Here is a 19,369-nt window from a genome sequence, read left to right as displayed (position 1 = left end):
TTATATCTCTTTCCCCTTACAACCACACATATTTACTGAGTACCATTTTTTGAATTAAAAAATATAAATAGATAGATATGTTAGAATAGTGCCTAGCTATTACTATTTTGTACCAGCCATATTTTGTTTCCAGAATATTTGGACAAACATTAAGATCTAATATAAAGTTCCACATCCAGGGATTTTCTCAAGATTATAATACAGAAAATTTTATTTTTTTATTTTTTATTTATTTATTTTTTTTAAATGTTGTTTTCTTTTTTTTTAGTAAGTTGAAATTTTTTTGAAGATTTTTATTTATTCATGAGAGACAGACACAGAGAGAGAGAGAGAGAGAGAAGCAGAGGGAGAAGCAGGCTCTCAAGGAGCAGGGAGCCTGATGCGGGACTCGATCCCAGGACGCTGGGATCATGACCTGAGCCGAAGGCAGACGCTTAACCATCTGAGCCACCCAGGCACCCCAATACAGAAAATTTTAAAGCCAGTTATTTTTCTAACACAGTTTAATTTTATTTTCCTGCTCTGTCTCTACGGAGGTAGTTTTAATCATGTGCAATATAAACAGATGTAGGCTTCATTTACAGAGGCATTGTGTTAAAAGGAAAGAGATAGGGGTGCCTGGGTGGCTTAGTTGGTTAAGCAGCTGCCTTGGGCTCCGGTCATGATCCCCGGGTCCTGGCATCGAGCCCCGCATCCGGCTCCCTGCTCAGTGGAGAGCCTGCTTCTCCCTCTCCCTCTGCCTGCTGCTCTGCCTACTTGTGCCCTCTCTCTATCCCTCTGTCAAATAAATAAATAAAATCTTAAAAAAAAAGAGGAAAGGGATAATCCTGGCTCTACAATTTGATGATCAAACTGGACCTAGAACATTAATTTTAGCTTGTCCACCATCAGAATGGACTGCCGTGGTTGGAGGGTTTCCAACAAAGGTATCAGAAGGCCTTCAAAAGGTAGTGTTGTGGGGCGCCTGGGTGGCTCAGGTCTGGGATCGCGCCCCATATCGGGCTCCCTGCTCCAAGGGAAGCCTGCTTCTCCCTCTCCCACTCCCCCTGCTTGTGTTCCCTTTCTCGCTGTGTCTCTCTCTGTCAAATAAATAAAATCTTAAAAAAAAAAAAGTAGTATTGTGTAAGGGATCCATGAAGCCAGGAAGGGGTTAGTCTCTTAGGACTCTGGGATCCTCTGGCCCCATTTTTTTTTTTTCTTTCTGTTGTTGTTTCTTCCCCTCTCCTGGTTAATAGCACTAAGAGAGCTTTGGGCTCTCCTCAAACTCAAGGTCTAGGCCAGGATGGGAGAAGTGGTCATTTCCAACTCAACAAGACTTCTTCTGGACTCCTGGGTGGCAGACCACGCCAGGGCTAATCTCGCTGTTTTCAGGGAGAGTAACAGCTATTTCTAGCAGTGGGGTTGTTTGTTTCCTGGATCCGCCTCTTCACTCCCTCTGAGGGTCCTTTGCCCCAAAGGACTTGCCTTTCCTTTCGCAGTCGGACGCCCTGGCACCCTGCACAACCGGACAGCCCCGCAGAAGCCCGGGTCGGAGCCACTCCATCTGATTCTTCCACCCCGGACACATCTAGCAGGAGGCAAGTGCCCCGGGCGGCGACGCGACGGTGAAGCCTACACCGGGGGCTGCCGGCCGAGCCCCCTAGTTGCCTCGCCTTCGGGACAGAGCTGGCAAGCGCCAAGCTGGGGCCGCCACAGCCGAGCCGGGAACGGCGGTTGCCCGGGCCGAGGCGGAAGCCGGAGCATTTGGGGGACGGGACCGCGGGAACCCGGAAACGCCTGGGCCGCACCAGGCTTGCGGCGGCTAAGGCGGCTGGAGCCGGCGGCTCAGCGCGTCAAGGGGTCGCGGGGGACCCAGCCGGCTGGACAGCCTGGGGTGCCGGGCGGAGCTGAGGCGCCGCCCGGGGTGCAGGCAGCCTGTCGAGCTGCGCGGAAGGTGAGCGGGGCGGGGGGGGGGGGGGGGGGGAGGGCAGCAGGCTGCTGCAGCAGCCGGCCGGAGCGCAAGAGGCTACCGGGGGGTCCGGCGCAGGTCCGGGAGGCGGAGGCGGAGGCGGAGGCGGAGGAAAAGGTGTGCGGGAGCCTGAGGGAAAGTCCGTCAGAGTGAAGGGGACGGAGTCCAGCTAAGCACGGGTGGGAGGGGATGAAGTGACACGTTGTACCTCCGAGGGACGACGTGCGGAATGTGCTGGGTGGAGGAGGAAAAGGGCCCGAGGAAAGGGGTGTGTCAAGCGAATGAAAACGGCACTGTGTGCCTCAGAGCCTGGGGCGTGCGGAGCCCGGTGGCCGGTGGGCCGGGCTGGCGGTCGTTCCTTCGGGGAGCGTCCCTTGAGCTCCCGCTCCGAGTGTAGCCCTGTGGTAGGCGCCGATCCACCAGACGAGGACCCTGCGCTCCAGAAGCCGCAGGGACTTCAAGAGATGGAAGGGCTGTCCTTGGTAAGGCTAGTACATGGGCAGGGGCTGTCCGAAGCTAGGTGAGATTCCTATCAGAACAGGTGTGTGTGCGCGCGCGCGTGTATGCTGGGGGAGGGTTCTGAGTGTTGAGGAAGGGAGGATTTTAATAGCATTTATTTAACCAACTAACCACCTTTCAGGAACGCTGGTTCAAATGAACTATGAAGAATGATATTGAACGTTGAAATGGGCCTTGCTTAGCCAACCACCTACATTTCATTACTTTAGTAGAAAGACTGAATCTTTTATTATGTTTTATTACACGCAGTATTTGAAAATGGAATCAGAGTTTTGGGTTTTCAGTCAACATTCAACTTTGATAGTTAAAGATGAAATATGGTACAGTTTCTCACTTGGTGCTCTTAGGTTCATTGGTAAACTCCGGTTGTTTCCTTTAAGGGAATGAGTTTTAAGTTTACGTTAATGGTCCTAACATTTCCTACCTAACACTTCCTCCTAAGTACAGAGTCTGCTTTTTCAGCGTCTCAGTTCACTTCTCCCCTTTTTCTTTCCCTCTACATCCGTGCTAAATGTGGTGATTCTCTTCTCTTATTTGCAATATAGCAATGGCTTCCAAACTGGACTTGCTTCCCTCAATTTGTCCGCCTTCCAGTCACTCCCCTCCGTACTGCTTCTTAGAGTTAGACAGCTTATGCAGTCCCTGGTTACTCTTCCCTCAGAAACACTCAGTGACCCTCTATTGGATCCAAAATACATTTAAAATTATTTAGGGTGGTATTCAAAACCTTTCAAAATTGCAGCTCTCCATAGCTCCAATCAGATCAATATGTCCCTTTCATTTTTTTAAATTAACTTTATCTCACATAATCCTGGTTTTTGGTTTTGGTTTTTGTTTTTGTTTTTTTTTTAGCTAAACTGCAGTAGTTATTTGGAAGTGTTATTTCTGAACGTGCTTTATGCCTACCTGCCTTGGTCTTTGCTTGCATCCTTTCTTCTACAAGGATCTTCCTTACCATCTTTGTAGAGATTCTACTTAGTCTTTTTTTTTTTTTTAAGATTTTATTTATTTATGTGACAGAGACAGAGATGGGGGAGAGAGAGAGAGAGAGAGATCAAGAGAGGGCACACAAGCAGGGAGAGCAGCAGGCAGAGGGAGAGGGAGAAGCAGGCTCCCCACTGAGCAAGGAGTCCTACATGGGGCTCCATCCCAGGACCCCCGGGATCATGGCCTGAGTCAAAGGCAGATGTTTAACCATCTGAGCCACCCAGGCACCCCGATTCTACTTATTCTTTAATGCCTTAAATGGCACCTTCTTTTTAAAAATATTTCTTAAGATATAATTGACATATGACATATGAGTTTCACGTGTACAACATAATGTTTCGGTATTTGTATATATTGCAGAATGATCACCACAATAAGTCCAGTTAAAGTTCATCACCACACATAGTTAATATACTTTTTTTCTTCTTTTTTTTTTTAAGATTTTATTTATTTATTTGACAGAGAGATAGCGAGAGCAGGAACACAAGCAGGGGGAGTAGGAGAGGGAGAAGTAGGCTCCCCGCAGAGCAGGGAGCCCGATGAGGGACTCGATCCCAGGACCCTGGGATCATGACCTGAGCCGAAGGCAGACGCTTAACGACTGAGCCACCCAGGTGCCCTACTTTTTTTCTTCTGATAAAAACTTTTAAGATCTACTCTCTTAGTAACTTCAAATATATAATATGGTATTATTAACTATAGTCACCATGCTATACAGTATCCCTAGGACTTATTTTATTTATAACTAGAAGTTGACACCTTACAAAGCTTTCTGAAGTCTACCATTAGTCCAAAATACTCTTTTTTCCTCTTGTGTGCTGAGCCCTATAATTTTATAATATTTGTTAATTTGCATTTTATTATGGTTATTTGAGGAATTTATACTACCTCAAAGATTTATTACTAGGATCAAACATGGACCAGAAAGGCAAATTCAAATATAAGATTATTAATAAAAATCTGAAATAAGGTTACACCACCACACAAGAATTAATCTTTGTCTCCAGGATCACTTGTATCACAACTCGTATCCAATTGTCCAGCTTCAGCTTACAGGGCTTTAGCAAAAGGGCAGTTTTTGTTCTTAGTGATTCCAAGTCGGAAGGGTGGGAGAAAGTTGGGAATGTTAGTTTGGACAGTCATAGTGAGATATTGGAGGAAACTAGAGGAATTCAGGATCCAGTCCGGTTTATCGGTAGATAACAAAACCTCAAAGACAATAACAGGTCTAGAATCTGATATCCACAGTAGTGTGCTACTGAAACATAATTTTTTTTCTCTACAGTCATCTCCATTTCTACCAAAGATAAACAGAGTATGACTAACTTGTGTGTAAAATCAGTCTAGTTTGGGCGCCTGGGTGGCTCAGTTGGTTAAGCGACTGCCTTTGGCTCAGGTCATGATCCTGGAGTCCCGGGATCGAGTCCCACATCGGGCTCCCTGCTCAGCAGGGAGTCTGCTTCTCCCTCTGACCCTCTTCCCTCTCGTGCTCTCTATCTCTCATTCTCTCTCTCAAATAAATAAATAAAATCTTTAAAAAAATAAAAATCTTTTAAAAAAAATAAAATAAATAAAATCAGTCTAGTTTCATTAAACTTGGTTTGATTACTTATGTAAGAATAGTGATTAACCATATAGGATCTTTTAAAGTCTGCCTTGCTGGAACTTTTCAGAAGGAATCTCCAGGTGGACTTTTAAAAAGCTCCTCAAGGCTAGGAAACCAAGCCGAGGATTCACCATCAGACTTTGCCTGCAATACTTTTAATTTCTTTTTTTCAAGATTTTATTTATTTATTTGACAGAGAGAGAGACCCTGAGAGAGGGAACACAAGCAAGGGGAGTGGGAGTGGGAGAGGAAGAAGCAGGCTACTCGCCAAGCAGAGAGCCTGATAACGATAAGGGACTCCATCCCAGGAGCCTGGGATCATGAGCCCAGCTGAAGGCAGCCGCTTAACCAACTGAGCCACCCAGGAACCCCCTGCAATACCTTTAGATTTGGGTGAATTCCTCTCTTCTCTCTTCTAGAGGTCCCTAAGAGATCCTGGGTTTCTTGGGCCTGCCGGGAATTGACCTTCCTTACCTCCCTGATTAAGACTGAGAACGCTGAAAGACAGATACCAGTTGGGTTTTTTTTGGAGGGGCTTTATTGGCTCTATAAAGTCAATCTTTGTTTCTTAAAGTTGTCTGGTCATATCTGATATTATACCCATCCTTCTCAAATGTGACATTCCAGTCAAAACTTAGGCAGTATAGCCAGTGTTTCCAGTTGTGTCTTGTTACAGGGAGAACAGATTCATATTGAACTTGTACAAATAACTACATTGCCATGAAACTAAAAATACTAAGGGTTTCTGAATTCTGGAGGAATTAGGTAAGGAGAAAAAGATAAATGTTTCAATTCTGTTTACAAAGGTACCCTTTACCAAATTGTTGTAAGTTCAAGAAAGCCTAAGAGAAAAGGTTTCCTTTAATCTTTAATTAAAAACAAAATTTTAAAAAAGATTTTATGTATTTATTTGACACAGAGAGAGCAGGAGCAGGGGCGGGGAAGAGGAGGAAGCAGGCTCCCGGTTGAGCGGGGAGCCTGACTTGGGGCTCGATCCCAGGACCCCGAGATCACGACCTGAGCTGAAGGCAGATGCTTAACTGACTGAGCCACCCAGGCACCCCTTCCTTAAATCGTTTAATTAGCAATAATCACGCCTCAGATAAACCTCATTGGCTACGATACTGCCACTGTGCAAAGCTTCCTTAAATCTTTTAAACAAAATGTTAAAGAACCAGCAGTGTTTGAAACAAAAACTCAGAAATTATAATCACCCTCATCAGTTTATTCAGTCCCATTTAATTCTTGTTTTGCTTGATCTTGGATTGTAGTTTTATGAATCCTTCAGTTTTTTCCTATGGAATTCTGAAAATTCTTAGTTCAATGGTATGATCTTAAAGAGTTGTCAGAAACCTGTTTTCTAGAGTACTTGTCAGAATTATTTCCATGAATCTTTTTGAAGACAAGCATTTTTGGATCATAGCAGCTTGGAAAAGCTTTCATGAAAGCATCAGCATAAAAAAATAACTACTGTAAATGACAAAAGACTTAAAATGGCCATGGTTAAAGATCTGAGAGTTCATGGGCGCCTGGGTGGCTCAGATGGTTAAGCGTCTGCCTTCGGCCCAGGTCATGATCCCAGGCTCCTGGGATCGAGTCCTGCATCCGGCTCCCTGCTCAGTGGGGAAGCCTGCTTCTCTCTCTCTCATGAATAAATAATTAAATCTTTAAAAAAAAAAAAAAAAGATCTGAGAGTTCATTTCTAATGCAGTTGACAAGGATATTTGGTTATTTCTGTGACACATACTTTAAGATGATAACTGGAATTATGACTGATGACATTATACCAGCTATATCAGATTTTAAGAAATTTTATACAATTTCTGGAACACATATTAATAACATCCATCCATACAAACATAACCTAAGAAGGTTAAACATCACTTCTTATTTAGCAAGGCTTTCTATATAATCTGACATATCAAATAAACCTCATTAGTTTGACATCTCTTTTTTTAATAAGGAGAGAGAACAAATCTTTTGAGATGTTTCAGGGACCCTCTGGAACAAATCAAAGTTCCAGGTCCAAAAGACTTCATTTAGGATTTGATTTTGGGGAATTTTGCCAAACATATTAATAGGGTTTAAAACACATGATTAAATAGGATCATAGGTCCTGTGAAACAATCCCTTTAAGGTGACAAAAACATTGAAGGCAAATACTGAAAGTTACATAGTTTTATATATATATATATATATATATATTATATATATATATATATATAATATATATATAAATGTCAGCTTCCAGTTAGACTAACTTGACCATAGAGTTCCTATATATATATATATATATATATACACATATATATATATATATAACTTTAGCTCTTTTAATAGAGAAGACTCTGTTTTTTTAAGTAATCAAAGACCTGATAAAGAAAATGGGAAGCACAGGAAGTTATTTTGATGAAACACAGGATCTTTGTTTTCTAAGCAGGTTACTTAAAAGGTAAAGGAAAACCTTTCACAATCTTATCAAGAGTAGATCCATAGTCCAAGAAAACTTTGTTTTTTTTTTTTTTTTTAAGATTTTATTTATTCATTCGAGACACAGAGAGAGACAGACCATGAGCAGGGGGAGAGGCAGAGGGAGAGGGAGAAGCAGGCTCCCTGCCGAGCCAGGAACCGGATCTGGGGCTCGATCCCAGGACTCTGGGATCATGACCTGAGCTGAAGGCAGATGCCCAATCATCTGAGCCACCCAGGCGCCCTGAAAACTTTGTTCTTTAAGGAGAAACAAGACTCAATTCTAGGGCGCCTGGGTGACTCAGTTAAGCGTCTGCCTTCCAGGGAGGTCATGATCCTCGGGTCCTGGGACTGAGTCCAGTGTCAGGCTCCTTGCTCAGCGGGGAGTCTGCTTCTCCCTCTCCCTCTGCTTCTCTCTCTCTCTGTGTCAAATAAATAAATAAAATCTTTTTGAAAAAAAGACTCAATTCTAGTTTTACGTCAATGTACTTTTGATATTAAGGCTTGTTTTTATAACCCTTATAATTCATCATTCAATTTTAGCTACTTGACCACTCAAAATAAATTTCTCTCTCTCTTCCCAGCTTTCTGTGTCTATTTGTTTTGTCTTTTATTTTGCTCTTTCTCATTCTGGAACAACCAATTATTCTACTTTAGGACAAAATTACTCTTTTTTTTTTTTTTCCCCTTGACAAAAACATATCTCCATATCCCCTAGTTTTTCATACCAAAACACATTTACTTTCCTTGTATACAGAGTTCCCCCTCTTATTTCTAGTATTTTAATTACATATATTAATTAGAATTCTTAACTCTTAGAACCCTTATTTCTAGTGAAAACTAGGAAGTAAGTAATTTTGAAATGTTTTCATACACCAACATTCTGGTTACCTCAGGACGTGCACTACAACCCCCCCCTTTTTTTTACCTATTCACTGAATATCCATCATTTAACTTGACTTCGCAAAACTCTAAAGACATAAGTTACCAAAAAAATTTGGAAAACTATTTCAAGCAGACATACTATAAAAAATAATTATTGTTGAAAAGTTCATTTATGAATTTTTATATTTTTAAATTTTTTTACATTTATTTAATTCACTTGTTTCAAACAAATACGTTTCAGTTACTCATGAAAATTTCATGAGACATTAAGCAGCTTACTATTTTTTCTTGCTGACAGATTTTGTAACATAGAGATAACGTGTGCTTATTTGACTCGTAAACCCAGGTAGAAAAGCAGTATGTCTGCATTATATTTAATGCTGACAACTTTGGGATATATCCATTTTGTTTGTTTGTTTTTATTATTGTTGTTGTTTCAGCTAAACCAACAATATTCTTATTTGCCAAAGATTACTGGAGTCATGTGAACTTAAAAACATTTGTGTTAGTTTCTATATTCCTCTCAGAGAATTTTAAATTAATATAGTACTCCTTTTTCCATAATTTAAATTGAGCTCTTTTACAAACTACTTTTGGCAAGACCATCTAGAGGTAGAAAAATATCACACATCTAAAACATGTAGACAAACAGAAATGAGATCTTACAGCTTTTCTTTTAAATTCTTAGCCATATGTCAGGTACAGTAATAGAAAACTCACTAGTTGTTGTTTTTTCTTTTTTAAGATTTTATTTATTTATTTGACAGAGAGAGACACAGCGAGAGAGGGAACACAAGCAGGGGGAGTGGGAGAGGGAGAAGCAGGCTTCCCGCAGAGCAGGGAGCTGGATGCGGGGCTCAATCCCAGGACCCTGAGATCATGACCTGAGCCGAAGGCAGACGCTTAACGACTGAGTCACCCAGGCGCCCTGAAAACTCACTAGTTTATATAAAAGAACAGTTGGATCCAAATTGTGTTTCTGGCAGATGGAATAAGATAAAGTTACCTGTTCAGATGGCTGAAGTTTTTTATTAGTATTTGTTGAAAAGACTTTTTTCCCCCTAAGTTTATTTATTTAAGTAATCTCCACCCAATGTGGGCCTTGAGCTCATGACCCTGAGATCAAGAGTCACACACTTCTCTGACTGAGCCAGCCAGGTGCCCTGAGAAGACTTTTTAAGATTGTTCATTTGCCCAGTATCCAAATAGCTCCCTTTCCCTTTTCAGCATCAGGGTAGTTGTCTCTAACTCTCTTAGAGCGCTGATGGAGGATAGGGGGCTTAAAGTTCAAGTGACTGTAGGCATCTGAGGGCTAAAGTGGGCAGGAAGGAGTCTTGCAGGGGTGGATAGAGGGATGGAGGAGACGGGGCCTGAAGGATTCGAGGGAACTGAATGGAAGATTGAAGTTGGCTAAAGGAGGAAGAAGGAACAGAAGCAATGGGAAGGGAGAGAGGTCTTCGAGGAGTCAGTTTGGGAAGATCTTAGGTTTCCCAAAGAAACCAGTGCAGGCCCAGCTTATCCTCAGCAAAATCATGCCAATAAGAAGGAGGTAGACAGAGTTGGCGGAGCATATAGCCAGCAGGGGTTCAGGAAGAGGACTTCGGTGGACTGAAAAGTTCTCATGGGAAGAATAGGATGAAGTAGAACAGAGAGGCCTTAACAAATAGCTCTCCAAATACCAGCTTCCAATTAGACTAACTTGACCATAGAGTTCCTTTAAAAAATCCTTTGAGACACCTTATTATCAGGTTTCAGCTGGGACAAACAGTTAATATTCCTGGCAGTACTGAACTCCTTTTTAAAAATATTTTTTTCCAAAAAATTTTTTTTTAAACCAAAGGTAAACCTATCAAGTGACTCAAAACCAAAACCAAAACCAATAAGCCTTTTATGACTTAACCGTGATGCAAGAGACATCCCCAGAGAAGGTAAAAAAATGCAGCCCTCCCAAGGTCTAGAACCACTACTAAAGATAGCCAAAAGAAAGAGACAACATGTCCCCATTTCATCCCCACGCCCCAACTGGCAACAGTCAGTAGGATGCTAGCTTCCAATGGGGTGCAACCCACATTTCTGTCCAGCTCCTGTTCTATATTCTGTATTCTTATATTTTCTTACTCTTATATATTCTTATGACTCCTAACCTGATGGTTGAGCCACTTGCACACCCAAGAACCAATAACCTGCATGCCCCAGGCAAGCAGAAAGCCAAGCCAAATATTTAAGGCACAAAATGAGACAAATAGGGAAGTAGTAGCTGCACTTTGGGAGGCAAGGATCAGTAACCAGCGGGTACCCCAAAACCAAATTACCAAGAATCTTAATTCAGAGAACTAATATTTACAAATGTTTTTCTTCTGCTAATCTGATTTTGGAAAGGAAGGGACCGTATGAAATTTTACCATGTTCTCTTGACTGACTGGGCGTTACAGACAGATCAAGGAGAGCTGATTTGGTAAGAATTCTTACCCGTCTCTGGCTTCTGCCAGTTCTTCCAGGGTCCCATCTGTGAGCTCTGGGGTCCCATCTGTGAGTTCTACGTAGGTATCTCAGCAATCCCATCCTTTGTCACCAGAAACTGTAGGAGAAGAAAATAATTTTCTTTTCTTTTTTTAAAAATATTTTATGTATTTATTTGACAGAGAGAGAGGCAGCGAGAGAGGGAACACAAGCAGGGGGAGTGGGAGAGGGAGAAGCAGGCTTCCCACTGAGCAGGGAGCCAGACATGGGGCCTGATCCCAGGACCCTGGGATCATGACCTGAGCTGAAGGCAGACGCTTAACGACTGAGCTACCCAGGCGCCCCAAGAAAATAATTTTCTTTCTGATCTTCTGAGTTCCTAGCCAAGACCCTTATAGTAAAAGACAGATTAACAAGAGAAAAACAGAGGCTTATTAACATATATTCTCCATGTATACAAGGTATACACTCAGGGAAAATGAGTAACTCAAAGGAGTAGCTTTAGAATTCAGGATTAAATACCATTCTGAGAGGGAAAAGGGAAGGGAGATGTAGGCCTCTTAGGGGAAAGTAAGCAATTTTTAGGAAAGATGAATGGACCCTTAGAAGAATAGGTAAGAGGTAAGATAGTTTGTGGCAAGGTTTGTCTGGGTATAGTGTTAACTGTTAATCTTCCCTTCTGTAGTGAGTCAGTCCTCCCTGGTTGATGAAACTCCTTTGGGGAGGGGATTTATGACAACTGAGTTCCTTGTAGAGGATTTGTTTTTAGGCAGAACAGGGAGGTTTGGGGAAAGCCTCCCTGCATTTGCTGTTTTTTAGGTACCTACAGCTCAAAATAACCAATATGCTAAAGTGGCATATTTTATGGGTAGCATATTCTATTTCCTTTCACCCCCATTTTATAGGTGAGAATATTAAAGGTCATGCAGGTCAAATAACTGGCCCTAGGTTCTGCAAACACTCTTTACGCTGCTTCAGTTATATTTGATATGGATATAATTTGTATCCTTAGATGTGTCTTTTTTTTTTTAAGGTTTTATTTATTTATTTGAGAGAGAGAGCACGAGTTGGGGGCGGGCAGCAAGATGCAGAGGGAGAGGAAGAAGTGGACTCCTCATTGAGCAAGGAGCCTGATGCAGAGCTCAATCCCAGGACCTGAAGATCATGACCTGAGCTGAAGGCAGATGCTTAACTGACAGCCGCAGATGTGTCTTTCACATAGTAGGAACTCAATATGATGAATGAATGACTTGATACATATTAGAATCAACTGAAATAACCTCACTTAAAGCCCAGTCTTATCATTCAGTAACTGTGAAGTATAACTTTTGAGCCTTTTTCCTTCTCCTGAAAGTTTTAGAGAGGGAACTTTCTATTTGATATTAATCTGCTGTGGAATTTGTGTGTGTGTGTATGAAACTGCAGAAAAATTCATAGTAAATTGTAGACCTATCAGTAACTGAAATCAAACCAGCAGTTAATAATGTCATTGAACACCATCATTTGAACATCACTAAACTAGCAGTTAATATTGTTATTCATGTGTATGAATTTATTATTAAAGTTCAGATCAATATGAATTGGTAGCTAAACATTAGATGTTGACCCTCTAAAAAGCAAGTCAATCCTAAGTACATTCAACTTAATTGTCTGCTTTAATGAAGGAGTGTAGTGCTGTGGTTATATATTTTTAATGAATTTTTAAATGTCTTCTGCTATGTAGATTTTGAGAGTGTTTGGTATATAAATATGAGAGTTTTTACTTTATAAGCTTGAATGTTACTCAGCTTCTCTCTCTAAATTGGCTGCCTGGAATTCTTACTAGTTTGTCATTCATATTGGAGATACACTCAAAAACCAAAGAACCAGTTGCTGTCTGGAGATAAGTGTTTTGGTTGAAAAAGTATGCTAGATCAGGAAATACAGTAGAAATTAGAGTTAAGATGAAGCTGAAACTCTTAGGTCACAACAGGTAAAATGCTAAAAAAGATCGTTCCAGTAAGAGAGTGTCTAAATACATTATACTTGCTCTGCTTACTTTTTCTGTAAAAGTTGGATATGAAGTTTTTTTTTTTAATTCATATGTTCTTTAAAGCCACATTTAAACAACATTTCTAGGGGCGCCTGGGTTGCTCAGTCGTTAAGCGTCTGCCTTGGGCTCAGATCATGATCTCAGGGTCCTGGGATTGAGCCCCATATCAGGCTCCCTGCTCTGTAGGAAGCCTGCTTCTCCCTCTCCCATTCCTCCTGCTTGTGTTCCCTCTCTTGCTGTGTCTCTCTCTGTCAAATAATAAATAAATAAAATCGTTAAAAAACAAACAACATTTCTAGTAGCATTTTCTAACCTGAGTAAGTCTTGTAAAGGTATTCAGTGAATATTCAAATAAAGCACTGTAGTATTATAACCACTTCTTCTGATTGGTATCTTTTAATCCTCATAACCATTGTGTGAGGTACATACTCTTCCCCCCTTCCCTCCCTCCCATTATAGATGAGGGAAAGGGGGGACAGGGAGGTTAAATAATATGCATTATTTATCAAGTGGTGGGGACAGAAAGTGAAATTAGGCGGTCTGAGTCCAAAGGCATACTCTAATATACTATGTTGACTGTCCGTCTAAAACGTAGACATTTTTAAACACTTAGCCTTTACTGCAAAGACCATGCAAAAGACTTACTGCAAAAATTCATAAGCCATGAATTGATAGCTTTGACTGAGAGAAATCTTGCTTTATATCTGAGCTCTGACATGTTATGCAAGGCAAATTATATACTTAATATCTCAGAACCTACAGATTTTTTAAATCTGTAAAATGAGTGATTCCTTCTTTTACAGATTAAATGAGATTTAAATGGGATAATACCTATAAAGCACCTAGCACAATGTCTGATATGCTGTAGGTGCTCAGTAAATGTTCTTTTATTAATTTAACTTGTGAAGTTACAATTATTGGGAAACATTTAATGAGAACCAGTTTTGGCATGGGTGCCTGTATCTTTTATGTATTATACAGAGAGACTTAATTTTCAAGGATCATTTTTCCTTTCTGAGAATTTACATATTGTAGAGTTTATTTATTCTTTTATAAATTCAACATAGAATACCTGCCTGTTATGTGACATATCCTCATAAGGAGATGCAGGAAATACAATGATGAATAAAACACAGATATGCATATATGTCAACAAATTAGATTGATAAAATTTATAAGTGGTATTACAAAATATAAATATAAAATCATATTGGAATATAGTAGAGGGGAGGCTTTAGTCTGCTTGAAACTTAGGAAAACTTCACTGAGAGTAGATTTGTATTTTGATACAAGATGAGAAATAGATAAAGAAGAGGAAAGAAAATTTATAATTAAAAAAAATTTTTTTAAAGTAGGCTCCAAGCCCAGTGCGGAGCTTGAACTCATCACTCTGAGATCAAGACCTGAGCTGAGATCAAGAGTTGGATGTTTAACCAACAGCCACCAAGGTGTCCCAAGGAAAGAGTATTTTTTTAAAAAGGGATATGTATTCAAAGAATGCATGAAGAAAAAGTGTTTGAGACCGGTCATAGTTTATGGCAGAGAATTTAAGTTGGGGCCAGATTGTGAGAGACTGTTTTGTGTGAGTTTGAACTGTATCTTCTATTGGCAGGGAGTTAGTTAAACTTTACAAAAAGAGAAGAAATGTGATCAGATCAACATTTTAGTAAGGGAGGCAGAGTGACATGCGACTTGGACAGTAAATACTGAACAGGCATAATTGAAATGTACTCAATAGTTTTAAACCCATGGTATATATAAACTCCTAAGACTGTAGGTTTACCTGGGAGTGGTGGCAATTTCCTGTTTAGAAAGGGTATTGGTTAAAAACAACCACCACCACCACCACCACCACACAGCATTTGAATTCTAATAGTGGAATTTTGTCCTTAGGGGAGGGTGGTATTCTTCCATTAATTACCCAAGCACAGTTAATAGCTAGAGTAAAAAATTTTTTGTCCTTGACAACGTGTCAAACCATAAATTCATAAATACCAGCTAATTCCATATGTTCTATTAAGTTTCAGTTAAATTATTTTAACATTTTTCTAAAATTTTTACCATTTGTGAGTGCTACAAAGAAAAACATCTTGGGACTCCTGGGTGGCTCAGTCAACTGAGTGTCTGCCTTCTGCTCAGGTCATGATCCCAGAGTCCTGGGATTGAGTCCAGCATTGGGCTCCTTGCTCAGCGGGGAGTCTGCTTCTCCCTCTGCCTGCCACTCCCCCTGCTTGTGTTTGCTCTCTCTCTCTCTCTGACAAATAAATAAAAAACCTTTAAAAAAAAAAGTGGGGGGACGCCTGGGTGGCTCAGTTGGTTAAGTGACTGCCTTTGGCTCAGGTCATGATCCTGGAGTCCCGGGATCGAGTCCCACATTGGGCTCCCTGCTCGGCGGGGAGTCTGCTTCTCCCTCTGACCCTCCCCCCTCTCATGCTCTCTCTCATTCTCTCTCCTTCACATAAATAAAATCTTTAAAAAAAAAGAAAAAGAAAAACATCTTAAAGCCCCTGATCTTTCAGGTTTATCCTCAGGCTGAATTAAATAAATAGCTAAACATTATTTTTAATTATCCTGGTATATTTTAATTCTTAAACATTTGAAAAAATGCTAGAACCTTGTTATTAAGGTTAGTACTTGGGGAACAACACTATCCTATAGAATGATTATATTATGTTTGACTTCCTGCATATAGATAGGTATATTTTAGATGGCATGTTTTGACACACATAGTGTACTTCAAACTGGGCAATAAGTCATGTTTAAAGGATTTAATTTGGGGTGCCTGGGTTGCTCAGCCAGTTAAACGTCTCCCTTCAGCTCAGGTCATGATCCCAGGGTCCTGGGTCGGGCTGTCTGCTCTGTGGGGAGCCTGCTTATCCCTCTCCTTCTGCCTGACACTCCTCCTGCTTGTACATGCTCTCTCTCTCTCTCTCTCTGTCAAGTGAATAAATAAAATCTTATAAAAAAATAAAGGAGTCAATTTGAGAATAGTCTAGTGTGAACAGAAAATTTAAAATTGGAAATTGTTTTCTAGATTATAAACTCTGATTACTGCTATTACCATTTTAGGTTACAAAAACAAAGACATGAATAAAAATAGTGATGATCTGTACTTTCTTTTACCTTTTATGTCCTTTAAAATAGCAAAGAAATTGATGTCTGAAGTAAGCATTAGAATTACTTTGTAACATTGGTCAAGTCCTTCCCTTCCCTCTAGAAATGTTATTATTAACCATTTAGTTTTGTGAACTAAGTGGATGGGCTTTACATTTTCCATGACAGAACATCACTAGAGTAATATCTCAGTTATTTGGTATCCTTGATTTTTTTACTGAGTCTGACATTTATTTTAAATAATATTTATTAAGTTGTGTGAGAGCAACTGTTGTATGCACTCTTCAGTGTAAGCCAGTATTCCTGGTAACTGATTAATTCTTTTGAGTACTGAGGGTGCCTGGGTGGCTCAGTTGGTTAAGCGACTGCCTTCAGCTCAGGTCATGATCCTGGAGTCCCGGGATCGAGTCCCACATCGGGCTCCCTGCTAAGCAGGGAGTCTGCTTCTCCCTCTGACCCTCCCCCTTCTCATGTGCTCTCTCTCTCTCATTCTCGCTCTCTCAAATAAATAAAATCTTTAAAAAAAATTCTTTTGAGTACTGAAAACTTAATTTTAACTGTCTTCCTCCTAGGAATGGTTTCTGCCTAAGTAGACATAGAATGGAGAACAATTAAGTTTTATTTATTTATTTTTTTAAAGATTTTATTTATTTATTTGAGAGAGAGAGAGAATGAGAGATAGAGAGCATGAGAGGGAAGAGGGTCAGAGGGAGAAGCAGACTCCCCGCCGAGCAGGGAGTCCGATGTGGGACTCGATCCCGGGACTCCAGGATCATGACCTGAGCCGAAGGCAGTCGCTTAACCAACTGAGCCACCCAGGCGCCCCGGAGAACAATTAAGTTTTAAAAATACAGATACTTGTATTGATTTCCTGTGGCTGCTGTAACAAATTATCCCAGATGGGTTGCTTAAATTAAAGAGAAATATATTCTTCCGGAGTTCTGGAGGCCAGAAATCCAAAATCAGTATCACTAGGCTGATAACCATAGTGTCAGCAGGACTACCTATGCTCCCTCTGGAGGCTCTAAGGAAAAGTCCATTCTTTTCTCGTGCAGCCTCTGCTGGTTTCCAGTCTTCCTTGGTTTGTGGCTGTATCACTAGTCTGCAAGGCCAGCATCTTCAAATCTCTCTCTGGATCCATCTTTTTTTTTTTTTTAATTTTTTATTGTTATGTTAATCTCTCTGGATCCATCTTCACACTGTCTTCTCCTCTTGAGTATTTGTGTTCTCCTTTTCTGTCTTTTATAAGGACATTTGTGTTGGTGTTTACGGCTCATTTAGCTAATCCAAGGTAATTTTCCCATCTCAGGATCCTTAATTTGGGGGCCATTATTCAGCCTACTACAATCCTCAGGCATATTGTAATGTCTGGACATGTGCTAGGATATAGAGATTATAAAAATGTGTAGAGCATAGGATCCTGGGACCCTATGAAATTGTAAACTCAATTTGCTTTTTTTTTTTTTTTTAAGATTTTATTCATTTATATGAGAGAGCATGAGCAGGAGGAGAGGTAGAGGGAGAAGCAGACTCTTCGCTGAGTGGGGAGCCCAATGCAGGGCTCAATCCCGGGACACTGGGATCATGACTTGAACCAAAGGCAGACAGTTAACCAACTGAGCCATGTAGGCACCCTTCAGTTTGCTTTTTATTTCAAGCCCAGACAGGATCAGACTTTGGATTTGTTTTTCAGAAATACTGACTTTGTAGCTAAAAGAGATAAGTTGTTTTAGGGCTGTGATAGAAGCTTTCTGATACCTTACCTGGACCATGGGCTGTGAATACAGGGTCTCAAGTTCATTATTTTCTTTCTCCAAGTTTTCTAGTTATTTTAGAAGCAAGAAATGAACACCATTATATGCCAATTTCCAGTAAAATGTTTGTGGCAGCAACTACTTGATCACCCAAAATCTAATGTTGATTATAGGTATTTTGAGATGATAGTTTAAGTAATTTTTGCATTGGCATGCTGAACAACTACAACTGTCTCCTTTACCACTGGTAATAGGGTCCTTAATGGCCCTAAATCTAGTCTCATCAGAAAACTGATTCCAAATTACTATCATTGTGGTTCTGTTACCCTAGAACCACATTTGGTACCAAACACTGTATCAGGATTCAATAGAGAAACAGAACCCTTCACTATTATAGAATAAGGGATTTGTGGTAGGAATAAGACCTTTCGCAATTATGGGAAAAGCAGGGGAAGTAAAGGTCTAAAAAGAGAGTGTTGGGGGAAAAATAGTGTTGGAGGATTACTGAAAAGTCGCTAAAAGCAGCCCTTCTGAAACACTGGTGTGGGTACAGAAGTCAGAGCTTTCAAAGGAATCTAGGGAGCGAGGCATGTCCTATAAGCCAGAACAGGATCATGTAATCGAGCTGATGGAAAGGTGTATAGAAAGCTGTCCTCTCTGTGTAGCTGTCTTTTTCTGTCCACAGTCAAGAGTCTGGTGGAGAGCATGAGCCCACTTTTGTGCAGTAGGATCAGCAGTTGTGAGGAAGAGCTGACCTAGCGCAGGGAAGAGTGAGGATAACTAGAACCTAATTCTGTTTCTGTTTTACCACATTTAACCCTGAGTATTTTTTGTGAGTAATGCTCTTGTGTCACCCTGTCTCCCAGGTTTGTTTTTTTTTTTTTTAAGATTTTATTTATTTGAGAGACAGAATGAGAGAGAGAGAGCACATGAGAGGAGGGAGGGTCAGAGGGAGAAGCAGACTCCCTGCTTAGCAGGGAGCCCGATGTGGGACTCGATCCCGGGACTCCAGGATCATGACCTGAGCTGAAGGCAGTCGCTTAACCCACTGAGCCACCCAGGTGCCCCCTGTCTCCCAAGTTTTGTGCAGACTTTGTGTTTAGCCAGTACTAACCTCGCACCATACGGAGAAAGGGACTTTGGGAAATATGTTTGAGTTTAACTAAGTTGACATAAGGTATCATCATTTTCCTATGATATTTTTCTCTTGCACCCTATGTCATAGGAGTTTACATACTTAATACTATTTTTTGAGTTGTTTGAATAATGTATCTTCCAAGCTAGAGGATAAACTTCATGAAGAAACAGACTATATTTGTCTTGTTCATCATTGTGTACCTAATGCCTGAGCATCGTATGTATTAAATATTGATGGCAAGTTGTGGAGAGTTGTAGGATACCTTTATTTTTCACTTCTGCCCCCAGTCTCCTTGGTCTTGAACATTTACTAATGGTTAGTGCCTGTGGACCCTACCTGGCTTTTACATTAATAAAAGCTATTCTTTTTAGAATAGCTTTATTTTTTTTTTAAGAATATCTTTAACTTCTGCCTTTAGCTGTAAGTGGAGGAAATGGCCATAGCAGAAAGTGGTAGA

The 19,369-nt window shown here is 40.7% G+C and overlaps 1 protein-coding gene and 1 pseudogene across 3 annotated transcripts in view; one reads left to right on the top strand and one right to left on the bottom strand.

The window, feature by feature from the left end:
• Positions 1 to 1,170: 1,170 nt before the first annotated feature.
• Positions 1,171 to 19,369, top strand: part of SLC35A3 (solute carrier family 35 member A3) — a 55,055-nt gene continuing 36,856 nt past the window's right edge. The window contains exon 1 of one of the 3 annotated variants that reach the window (XM_025872275.2): positions 1,171 to 1,933. Coding sequence is in view for 2 of the 3 variants with exons in the window: in XM_073896252.1 (XP_073752353.1) it covers positions 2,230 to 2,430 (201 nt within the window). In the remaining variant the exon portion in view is untranslated. Of the gene's footprint in view, positions 1,934 to 2,226; positions 2,431 to 19,369 lie in introns of those variants that run through there. The other 2 variants (XM_073896252.1, XM_073896251.1) reach the window with 2 other exon arrangements.
• On the bottom strand, positions 6,136 to 6,202 carry LOC112824688 (U4 spliceosomal RNA; annotated as a pseudogene).

This window comes from Callorhinus ursinus, unplaced genomic scaffold (genome assembly GCF_003265705.2).
Source record: "Callorhinus ursinus isolate GAN/ISIS: 27379988/994484 unplaced genomic scaffold, GSC_fseal_2.0 scaffold9, whole genome shotgun sequence".
Classification (NCBI taxonomy): Eukaryota; Metazoa; Chordata; class Mammalia; order Carnivora; family Otariidae; genus Callorhinus; species Callorhinus ursinus.
Note: the sequence above shows the minus strand (reverse complement) of the source record. Positions and strands in the feature narration are given on the sequence as shown.